The sequence below is a fragment of the Tigriopus californicus genome, chromosome 11 (assembly GCF_007210705.1).
Source record: "Tigriopus californicus strain San Diego chromosome 11, Tcal_SD_v2.1, whole genome shotgun sequence".
NCBI lineage: Eukaryota > Metazoa > Arthropoda > Copepoda > Harpacticoida > Harpacticidae > Tigriopus > Tigriopus californicus.
The window spans coordinates 4,981,515-4,993,759 of NC_081450.1; the positions used below are offsets into that span (position 1 = coordinate 4,981,515).

Genomic DNA, 12,245 nt, shown 5'->3' on the forward strand with positions numbered 1-12,245 from the left:
CCTGTCCTGGAATTCCCAACAGCTCAAGGCGGAAAAATTATTCTTCTTATTTAACTTTATATTCATATTATATTTGATCTGCGAACGAATTAGAGTTGGCAGATCATAATAGCCCTTGAATATGAATTTGATCTGGAATGCTATCTAAAAATTGGTCCACGTCCAACTTAAAACCTGCCACTGGATCAACACCTACATACTGCCTAGGAAGATTTGAGAGCAGCAAATTGAACAATGAAGGAGCCCGAGAGGGAACAGATGCATTTCACACCTTCTCAGAACACTGTACAGTCCCAACCTTTCCAGTCTCTCCTAGTATGGGAGCTCTCTCATTCCTCTGATGTTCCTAGTAAAACATCTTTGGACCTTCTCGAGCTTTTGCAAACCTGCTGAACTCATTGGAGCCCAAATGGTAGAGGCATATTCAAGATGCGGATGGACAATCGACTTGTACAGAGTTCGCTTCGCGATACTATCTCTGCACTTAAACGTGCGATGTATCCAACCACATGATTGAAAAGCTTTGCCATTTCAAGAGTAGATTTGATCTAATACCTCTACTTGACTACCCTACAGGAGTCTTGACTATTCCTAACACAACATAATTCGTATCATCAATATAAGATGAGATACTGGCATTAATACTCGTACTTAGCTTCTGAAGTGGAGCGATAAAGATCATAAAAAGAAGAGGACCTAAATTGGAGCCCTGAGGAACATCTGACTTGAAATCATGTTTGCCATTAAAGAATCATCTTCATTGCTCCACTTCAGAAGCTAAGTATTAATGCTAGTATATCTTCTTATATTGATGATACGAATTTAGTTTGTGGTAGGAATTGCTAAGATTCCAGAAACCTGGCAGAGGTTTTAAATCAAATCTACTTTTAGATCGCCAAGAGAAATATGGCCTTGAACGGCACGAAATTCCGCTCAATGACCTTTGGGTCGACGTCATTAGACACTCCACTATAAGATGATGAAGGTAAGGACATCGAGCAGGTCTCATCCATGAAGGATTTAGGTGTAGTCCTCCAAGATAATGGAAAGTTCGATGGGCATATCCAGTTGAAGGTTGGCAAAGCTTTTCAATCATGTGTTTGGATACATCGCACGTTTAAGTCCATCAAGATGCTAACTCTGTACAAGTCGATTGTTCAACCGCATCTTCAATATGCTTGCTTCACCCATTTGAGCTCCAATTAGTTCAGCAGGTTTGCAAAAGGTCGAACAAATCCAAAGATGTTTCACCAGGAACATCACCGGATTGAGAGAGCTCTCATATTGGGAGAGGCTAAAAAAGATGGGACTGCACAGTGTTCAGAGAAGGTACGAAAGGTATCTGATACTGTACGTCTTCAAAAGTATCCATGAGCTTTGTCCCAACCCAGGATTTAGGGTCGATTGTAGTGACCGTAGAGGCTAAATGTGCGTTTTGAGGGCACCTTCAAGCCCTCGAGAATCCAGGCTAGTTCGAACAATGAAGTACAACTCTCTTCTTTCTTGGGCTCCTTCATTGTTTAACTTGCTTCCCTTTAATATTCGTAGGGAATACGACGGAATACGTAGCCTTGTTGATCCGGTTTCATTTGCTGCCTTCAAAGATTCGTAGGGCGTATGTAGGCGTTGATCCAGTAGCAGGATTTAAGTCAGACTTGGACAAGTTTTTCCTGAGCATTCAGTATCAATGGTTCAGTCAAGATTCCCACTAACTGTAATGTAGTCGGCAAAGAAAACCAAGTGATGCCTGGAAAGAAAGAAATGTTTCAACATCGTCCATGCTAGCATTCCTGCAAAACAAACAATTGTGTTCAGCCATTCTGATCGGAAAAGGCTTTTGATAGCACACGGTTTACCCTCATTTCTAGTACTTCATTTATCAGCCTGTTAGAGAGAGATCGGAATCGATCCTATTTATGAAAATGTTTTTATTTCTTTGTCACCGGTCTACAAACTGCTCTTACTGTAAGTTGAGCTTTATCAGTGGACCAATAATCGCAATGCTTTACACTTGATACTGTTGATCCTAAACAGTTAATAACCTAAAACAGGTGCACATAAATGTTGGAAATTTCTAATCCAAACATTGCCCCTCAAGCCAACCATTGAAGTTGACTCATGATTCGATTTTTCAAGCGCAACCTAAGCATTTGGATCATATTTGTGAGTCTCAATAATTCAAAAAAAAATCTTAGCCTAACATGTCTTCAGCAACAAATAAAACCCTTTTCTTTTTTTCAGTCCCTCGTTTTTTACCTTTGGTCTAATAGAAGGTCCGACAATGACCCCCCACTTTTCGACGTCTTCAACGACTTGCCCAACGACCAAGATGATATCAATTTCATCGAATCCAACCCACTTAAACCCAAATTGAATCAATTGACCTACTGTGCCATTGAAAGTGCATCAATGGCTAATCCCGCCAAGCACATCCGCTTATTAGTTACCAGGGACAATCCTCTGATTCAGCGCTCAAGTAAGACCGGCCTTGTTATTCACGTTCAATGAGCTCTCTTTGACCAAGCAGTTTTCAGATTTTCCTCCATTTCTGCAAAACCTGAGGAGCTTCTCCGTTCACCACATTGACTTGGAAGGCATGATCAACTCCTATTTCCCAGAATTTACACCAGAGGTCCAGGCAAGGTTTCACAAACGAGTGGTGTCCCTCTCTGAAATCTCTCGGGCCGTTTTGCTCTTCTATAAAGGTGGGATTTATCTTGATCAAGACGTGGTCAGTGTCGGTCCATTCGCCAATGTCCAACCAAATTTTTTGCCCATGTCCCCGATCCATAGAGTTGCCACCGCCTGTATGAAGTTTGAACAGTTTAGTCCTATCTTAAAACTGATATTGGATTTAGCGGTAAGTTATGACTTGGAACTGTACCACATAGTGGAACGTTTTGCACGGCACCCTCATTCGTTTCATTCAGCCTTCACGGATCGATAAACGAGACTGGGGTAATTTTGGACCACTCCTATTCACGGATGTGATGAATAGATATTGCGTTCCCAATCATTATGATCCCACTGACTTACCAGAGGCGGATTTTTTCTTTCAATGTGAACCTAGTTGGAAAATTCACATCCCGTCAGTCAATGATAACTTGATGATTCAAACGCTCAGACAAATAAAAAAGGTCAAATTCATGGTTCCAAAAGACGGTGAGACATTTTTGGAATCATTTCAATGCATGCCGATGCCATTAGCATTTCTGTGCTCCGTACTCATAAAAGCATCCTTACATTTTTTCAGACTTCTTCTTCGACACATTTGCCCTTCATTTAAACGATGTTAATGGGACTGCGGATGGGTTAAAACGTAACAAAGAGGTCTCCTTGATCATGAAAACGTATTGCCCGCAAACTTACGCGGATTTGATTTCACAACCCTCAAGTGTTGATGACTTTTTGTCTCACTCATCATTTGCAATGTAATCTCATGTGGAAAAAGTAAAAATGAAAACTGGGAAAAAAGCATCCATTCAATTCGTTAAAACAATTGAAGCAGGGATTGGGGATGAAAGGTGTTGCTCAAGGAGCAAGTGACCTCCCAATAAAGGAGAGGTTGAATGAAGGAGGCCTGATTCTTCGTTCATTTAGAAGAGTTATTTTTAGCGACTCACACACTTTTGGATTGAGCCGAACCTTGACTACGTCAACTGTAGATCGGAAAATTTATGAAAGGACTGAATTGCTCAACATTGCAGGAATATTTCTATAGATATGTAAGTATATTTCCTTTCATAGCGTTTTGCAATTGGAGGGATTTTAAAATATCAAATCATTAACTTGTTTACTCTAACTTCAATCATTTACAAAGTGAGTATTCTTCTCGTTACTAAATAAGCTCATAAAAGGAGGCGTTCGACTCCATGGATTCCAAAAACTTTGACGTCGATGTGAAACCATTAGGAGTGTGTGGGATCGGAAGTATTAGTGATTGTCGACTTTTTGCTCCTTATTAGACTTTTGAAAAATGCATCCACCCAAACACAAATTATGACCAAGGTCCTTAAATACGGTTATGATATACAAATCCCATTTCCCAAGACAAGGTTGCTATTTTTTCATGGTTCTTTATTCAAATCTTAACTTTTGGATTCCTTATGGATGTACTTTATTGAATTCATTTTTGTGTTAGTTATGACGGATTTTTATCCGATGCTTGAAAATGAGTTCCCCGCAAGTCTCGCGATATTCATGCTAAGATTTGGGTTCATAATGAGTTTGAATGAGCTACTTTAAGGCATACCTGAAGGTAACAGCGGTCAAGTGACGTTGATAAAAAGATCCCATTTCAAATTTGACCGAGCGAGGCTAGTCTAGAACGTAGAATCTTCATAGAGGTAGAAAAGCTTTACATGGAAGACCAGTTTGAGGATTAAAGTGGGACTAGTGATGGAGCGAGTCCAGCAGAGGACTCAAATCGACCAAAAAAGACTCGCATTGCGAAAATTAAACCAAAAAATGAGATTTATTTTCCCAAATCCGGAATTGAATCGTTTAGAAACGACTCGAGTCCGGACTCGCTCCAGCACTAGTTGTCCTACTTCCATCCTCAAACCGGATTCAACACTGGTTTTCCATCCTAGTATCCAGCCGCCCGTAGAAAAGCTTCAATGTTCCTCAAGAGCTTGTGTTCCAATGGATTCCCTTAATGTCATGTGGTACAACAAATCCACCGTCTGTCGCTCAAGGGTGAGTTCAACCTAGAGATAGGGTCAAAGGACATGAACGCATTCAAAAATGTACAGAATAAGATGATACTCATCTCTTCATTGGACTCGGCATAATTCCAGTCGATCCCAATAATGCACTTGGGTGATACTCATGACACTTCGATTGAAGTTCCACTGCACCTTTTCGATCTTGATTAGCCCTGCTGAGATTAGCCCTGCTGAGGTGATCAGGGCCCAGATGAGGGTATTGTACTCCAAGTGGGCCTGAATTCCTGACTTATGTAACGCTTTCATGATACATGCAAGGGCCGCTAGATCTGAAGGTGCGTTAGATCCATCCACATATCTGAAAAACCTTGCTCACTATTGATAGGATCTCCTTCTCTAAAGTTCTAGTTTATCTATGTCATGATACGTCGGGGCCATCGCAAAGAGTGTCATTTACGTATAACATAAAATAACATCCTTCCGTGTTGATGCTAATGTCTTGAGATCTGTAATTGTTCCGAAAGTCCTCGTGTCCAGCGAAGTAGAACTGGAAACGGATCAATGCCGGAGTTTCGGAGTTTTCTCACTCTTTTGTCGGTGTTTCGCTCTCACTCTCGATGGTAAAGTCTCATGTGGATCCATCAGCGGCGTTGCATTCCGAGTTTTGGCTCGAAATGCATTGCTTTTGGTCTTTGTTGAACCATTGGTTTAAAGTTTCGTTCCGACGCATGATCTTGGGTTTTCGGATCGCTATTTCGACACACTGGAAGTATTCAACTTTGTTGGGATGTTGTTGGTTGCCTCTCTGAAGAAAGAGAGACGCAATAAAGTACACCGTTGGATTGGACTAAGAGCAAATGTAATGAGTTGGGCTCGGAGAAATTTTAAATTTTAAATTTTTGGAGTTTTTTGTCGGGCAATTTTTTTTTTCTTTCAGAACCTCTAATTTTGATGAGAAAAAAAATGTAGGTGGGTGGGTGGGTGGTGGGGGCGACAAATGGATGGGAGGACTCAAAAGAGTCAATTTTAACATTCACTACAATTGATTCTGAATTCTAGTTGAGGAAAAAGCCCATGCATACTTTTTAAGCCCTTCCTAAAAATGCAAATAGAACCTCAATACTTCACTACGCGTAAAAGAGCAGATATAAAAACAGTTGCATTTTTAGCCCAGGTCTCTTCACCCTGAAAGATAGCTAAAATAAAGCACCCAGAGGAACCAAATATGATCTACAAACATGCATGGCTTAAGGTATTAAGGGTAATAATTTGGGGGTCCAAGTTAGGAGACAACTTCAAGGCCTTTTGATTTCAAAGATTTCGAAATGATGAAGTATGTTGAAACCTTTGGTAACTGAATCAAACTTTTGCAAAATTAGTTTTATGATGTCTTTTTATGCGTCTTTTTTGCTTTTGAACAGGCCTTTATCTTTGATTTGAGATTTTTTGGCCTTGAAAATAAATTATTTGGTGCTTACAAAACAATTTTTTAGTGGCTATTGGGCCCTCCAAAAGATTTTTTTTCCGAGGCCTACTAATGAGCATGACGTGCGATGTATCAAGGGCCAAATATGGACCTAGAGATCGTTGGATAATCCTACTCCAAGGTGTTTTAGGTTCCTTTTGAACGATTAAATTGATGAAAAACCCCGTCACCTCAAAAAAGTCTCTCTTGATGAGACACGAAAACATTTATATTTCGGTCAACAATGTCCACGGCGAGACAATATCACATGGATGAAAAAATTGGGGATGTGGTAGAAAACTGTTGTTGAAATTTGATAGTCGATAATTCATAACCAAGTCAGATAGTTCCGACTTCAGACTTTGAAAAAGAACCTCAGAATGAATTGTCCTTTAAAAGACCACGCAAAGTCAAGTTTGTGACGCAGAAAATGCATATGATCGAGAACATCATGGAATCATAAGAGCCGTTCAATGCTCAGACTGATCTCTGGGCTATTGGCCTTTTGATCTCGGGTCAGTGATAAAAGGTCTGGAGGTTCTGGTAAGTACTCTTGTTGTACTCGTAGTCAAGTTGAACGAACAGCTGATTGACACCAATGGACCGGAAGATCATTTGCGTGTGACTAACGATGTATTTCTGATCCGCATTCGCCGTCACCTCCAATTTGACCCCACCCACGTAATAGTTACTACACAAGGTCCAGAAATGGGTTTCTTGCACGCCTTGCACTCCTTCTAACTGCAATACCTGGAAAGAACATGGTATCGGAGAATGAAAACCTAATACGAGTGGACAAAACACGGTTGACATTAACGCGGATTGAGTCTTGGCAACTCACTTTGTTGTAACACTCGGGTAAGGAATCGTCCAGCTCCTTGGGTTGACGTTGCATGAGAATCTGAACGGATTCAGAAACCAGACTCCAGACGCTTAAAGCGATCAGGAGCGCAATAAAGATCGAGCAGATGGGATCGGCAATCATCCAGTCGAACATGTACATCAGAATGGCCGACACTATCACTCCAACGCTGCCCAAAGTGTCGGCCAAGATATGCAGAAACACCTACAAAACCAAAACAGGGTGAGTCCTCGATAAAAAAAAGATGCATGAGGTACGGATTTGAGGATGCAATCCACAGGAATTATTTTGAGGAGAACTTTAAAAAAAATATTCGAAGTCTTTTTTATGTTGACAGTTATGTTTAACGGCATTACTTGATTTTCCTGCGCAAAATTGTGTGTTCTAATGATTGAATATCGGGAAAAAAAATTCCTTCTTCATTCCCTTTTTCATTTTTGGCCTCTTCTTGGCGTTATTTGACATCATGAGCATTCTTTAAGTTTTTTTTTTTCAAATAACATTTATAAATAGTCCGCATATTGGGATCAATTTCAATCATTAAGCAGCTAAATCTTCAAAGGTAAAATTTCAAACAACAAAAAAAATTATTTTTTTAGTGAGTAGTGAGTCAGTGAGCTTGCTCAAAACAGCAACAAAAATGCCAAACCAAACGCTGTATTTACCCCTTTCATAATTTGGGCGTTGCCCGATCCACCTCCATGCGAGTGGCCGTGACCTCCATGCGAATGACCGTGTCCGCCTCCACCGTGAGAGTGACCATGATGTTCCTGTTGGTCCCCACCGCCACCTCCGCCGTGAGAATGGCCGTGAGCGGCACCGCCATGTTGGAAGATGAATATGCCCACCAAGTTCACAAGGAGACCCAAGACAGACACGAGCAGGAGCCGCTCGTGCTTGACTTCGGGCGGTTCGACCAAGCGTTCCACGGCCTCGGAGAAGATGAAGAAAGAGATGAACAGGAGAAAGAGGCCATTGATAAAGCCAGCCAGGACCTCGGCCCGCACATAACTAAAAAGAGCAGGACCGAAAGGATTGTTAGTGACTGGGGATCACGGGTTGGACGATAATTTTGATTGATGCCCTGCTATGGGATTGAGGCTGCTCGTAAGATGCTTGCTGAGTGACTCGAGTGTCTCCGGATCGTTGAATTGGATCCCACATAGCTGGGGATACTTGTCTCGTGAAGATCTGATCATGAATGACGAAGATGGTCAAAATGTCCCCTCGGAAAGGTGGGTGACATTAGTTGTATTTGGCTATTGATTGTACTGTTACAACCCAGAGAGGGCTACTTAGTAGGTCACCACGGTTGGCGGTCTCACGCCCAAATCTATGTTTGTTACGGCATTTAGGGTCAATCCTGAGGAAATCAGGGCCATTGAAATGGTCATACCCAAGTAAAGAGCCCATTTATGTTCCTACAACTTGAATTAATTACCAGACGAATTCTCTTTACTTGAAAGGCTCGTGGCTGATGTTAATATTTTGTCTTTGTGTTTTACTGGGCTTCTATTATTTTTTCATGTGCATTGAACCAATTCTGGTCGAACTCAATGGGATATCACTTTCTAGTCAACTATTTTATTGCCTTTACCTTTTTGACATTTTTCTTGTTTAATCAACAACGTTTGTACGATGTCTTTACATNTCTCCTTTTCATCATCTTCATTGCTCCGCTTCAAATACTTAGTAGTAAAGTAATTATCTCTTCCCATGCTAATGATTAAACCATTAGCAATTCTCGCCAGTCTGACGAAAATCCCATCCCATGGGATACCGGGCGGGATTTCCGGGTTTTCTGGGATTTCCGGGACACTTGATTTTTTCATGACTCTCTGCTTTCAAGCCTCATTCCTAAGCCCGAAAAATAAACAAAGTAAAATAATTGGCTGTATCAGTAGCAGATATTTTCGTGGCTTATCCGCTTGACCGCTTGACCGCTTTGCCTTATGCCTCAACCAATCTGAGTTGAGAATTTCGGTCGACGCAGAATTTAATTGGTTCTTGGAAGGGGTTAAGCGGATAAGCGGTGAAGCGAATAAGCCACGAAAATAGGAGCTATTATCAATCCTGAATCAATTCTGAATGTTCATATCTGGGTCAGAGCGAATATTTCGAATCCTCTAGCCACATGAATGCAATACAGGTTCAACATGTCCAGCTCAGCCTCACTTGGGTCAAAACATATTGCGAAAGAGTCACGGGCGTACAACACTCAGTACTCCTGTATATTTACAGAGCAATTGAGATGAGATAACCTAGTCAATTGAGACTCTGTTCCGAAGGGATAACGGACATCAAATGCCAGGAGCCTCAGCCTCAGCTGGGTTCATTGAAATCGAATGTGAGTCTCAACCATGGGTTGGTGGGTTCAATTCCCAATGAGGTTCGTCAGAGCACCCTCCTCCCTTTGAGTGTATTACGTGTCCCTCAATGACCAGCCCCAAAAGATGGTCGGTACGAGAATGGGTGGCTTACCCGTAGGAGAACTTCTCATCGGCTCGCCATTTAGTGATGATGGAGGCCACCAGTCCGGCCAACAAGCCCGTGCAGTCGAAGAACATGTGGAACGAGTCCGAGATCAGTCCCAAGGAGTTGGTCCACACCCCGTAGAAAAGCTCCACAAAGGCAAAGGACAAGTTCAGACACAAAAAGCCCAACAGGTTCCGAGAATTCGGGTCCGACCAAATCAGACGGCCCCAAGACTTGAGCTTCTCCACCGAGCCACCCACCCAACCGCGCCGCTTGAAACCGCTATCATTGTGCCGCACGGGCAACATCGCGCACCACGGGCACGGGCACGCGCTTCCAGAGCCACCGGCTCAGCCAGCCACCAAATAGACGAGCCAATCCGCTAAGATGATCAATCACGAATCACCGCCGGATGAACAAGACTGAGGCGGGACAAAACGCGTTCATGCTGAAGGTGTGGCCGGATTCAAGGGGGGGGAGGGGGCGGGGCTGGACACACAGAGGCACAGAGTTATAAGACACACAGACAGAGAGCACACTCGTTTTCGTTTGACACAAGTTCACGTCACAGATCTAAACTACCGCAAGCCCAAGAAGGAAGTCAGGTGGAAACTGGACGATCCCGGACAACCTTGAGTCAGATCAATCAAAATGGACGCAAAATGGGTCAATTTGATCTTGGATATGAATACTACTACCTATTAGGGGCTCTAGGGTGGGATAGGGCGTGGTGATGGATGTAGGTAAGTCAATGGTCTGCCCTCTGGCTCAATGAGGTTAGAGTGGATCGGAGGAAAAAATGCATGAATGATCATGGGGTGGTTCAAGCCCAGAATCTGGATGCTCGCCTCGGGGACGGCGGTGGACCACGGGTTAGTGAGGATAAGATGGGGTTAGCAGGGCGACTTCGGGGTTGGGGGTTTCAGTGGCTTTCGGTAGTTTGGGATATTTTGGACTCGTGGAACGACAGCCGACAGGTGGCCTAGGCCATGCCTGGGCCCACCCGGCATGGACGCGCAAGATCGCGGGTCAATTCCACACTCAACCTCGATTTCGGACATTCGTTTTGTTAAAATTGGTTCGTCCGGGAGGCTCGTCAACTTGAGGCTGAATTTGGATCATCTGGGAAATGACGCCAAGTATTTCTATAGTGCCTTAGAATGAAGAAAGCATGGCTCAACATTATTAAGGAAATCTTGAAAAAGCAACCCATTTCTTTGCACCCTGTTTAGGTAAAAGGGTTCTGGGTGGATTCCACTTGATCGCGTACGTCTTTTCAGATATTTGATACCTTCCGTCATTTTGCAAAATTTGCCCGATGCATTCGCCAATACCTATTTGGTCATTGCTTAACTACATAAACATGAATTAAGAAAATGCTTAAGGCCAAGGAGTATAGTTTCACATCCTCCAACCACAGGATGAGTGGATACTTAGGGATTGTTATTGTTAGCCTTTCTCATATTTGAGTGCAAATTATAGGAAACACCTTCAATTTCTGGGACTATATGGTATTCAGCGTGGGTATTAAACCCTCTTGGTCTCTGCTACAATGATATAATGAATGTAATTGGAGATATACCCACAATAAAGATCAAATAGAAATAATAATAAAAGTGAGGAAATCCAAAGTAAAACATGAAAGAAAATTGATTCCACACGATTCTATAAGAAGAGAAACGTTTGCCACAATTGCATTGACAATGTTAGAAAATGAAACCAATCGCAAATCTAAGAGAACGTCAAACCAAGGACACTAAAGCATATAGAGTCCCTGGTCAAACTCATCCATATTTACCAATACAATTTGCTCTCGAAAGTGCCAGATTGATAGGACAAAAAAAAGTTGCGCTACAGGCTATGACAAAGCATCCTCTAGAGATTACAAATGTCTAAATCTAGCCATTTTGAAACTAATTATATATTTATAATATTCATTGTCTTGGGTTAAGTATTAGATTATACCAATAGCAAACATGATTTGTATTTCAGTTCAACAAACACACCGGAATTTTGATCCACCGTTCAGTAAAAGGCCTTTCCGAAGGTCAGATAAAACCATGTGTTAGCCTAAAATCTCGAAAAATTCACTGGTTTTCCAACGTTTTGATATTTGTGCTATGAGAATGACTAAAATAAGTCAAACAGTACTTCAAAACCCTAAATACCGTAGATTACGTCAAAATGAAGATACCTTTGCGATTCTTGGTACAGACTTCCGCTTAAAGAGACGAAAATTTAGTAAAACAACATGACACCACATGCCCACTATTAAAAATTGAGTGGGAAAACTTATCCAAAAATCCAGTGTTTGTGATTTTGGCACCTAAATAATCATGACGGCTCAATATCAGAGTATATCTTCAACAAATCAGCTGGCCATCAAAAACAAGTAATGAGCTTCGCTGAAGTGCAGTCCAGGTTACGCGGCACTTTGTCCATACTTCTTGCTCTATGGAGTTAGTAAACTCATTGAGATTTGTCCACGAAAATGTCCAAAAAATAATAGGCTTGAAATCCTACCTTTATCCAGGTTAATTTAATGTACTCTCTTCCCTAAAAGGCTAAATGTAAATGATAAGATGCTAAAAGAGAAAATTGTTAATAAGCCACGGTGTTCAAAAAGCCCTATCAGGTTTCCAGAGAAATTCCCACACACAGCTTGGCATTTTTCTACCTCAAAAGAATCATAGGGAGCAACTTTGATTTTATTACTTCATCGCAACTTAATTACATGCGATTTAGTGGTCCAAATTTCATCGTTTTTAGCCCCAAA

At 41.8% G+C, this 12,245-nt stretch overlaps 1 protein-coding gene across 1 annotated transcript; it reads right to left on the reverse strand.

Annotated features, from left to right (window-relative positions):
• Positions 1-6,343: 6,343 nt before the first annotated feature.
• LOC131890543 (zinc transporter 7-like) lies at positions 6,344-10,021 on the reverse strand. The gene is made up of 4 exons (XM_059239906.1): positions 9,476-10,021; positions 7,660-8,005; positions 6,974-7,198; positions 6,344-6,882 (listed from the first exon to the last, which is right to left on the reverse strand). Exons 1-4 carry the CDS (start codon positions 9,775-9,777, stop codon positions 6,649-6,651), a joined length of 1,107 nt encoding a protein of 368 aa, XP_059095889.1. The 5' UTR covers positions 9,778-10,021; the 3' UTR covers positions 6,344-6,648.
• Positions 10,022-12,245: the final 2,224 nt, after the last annotated feature.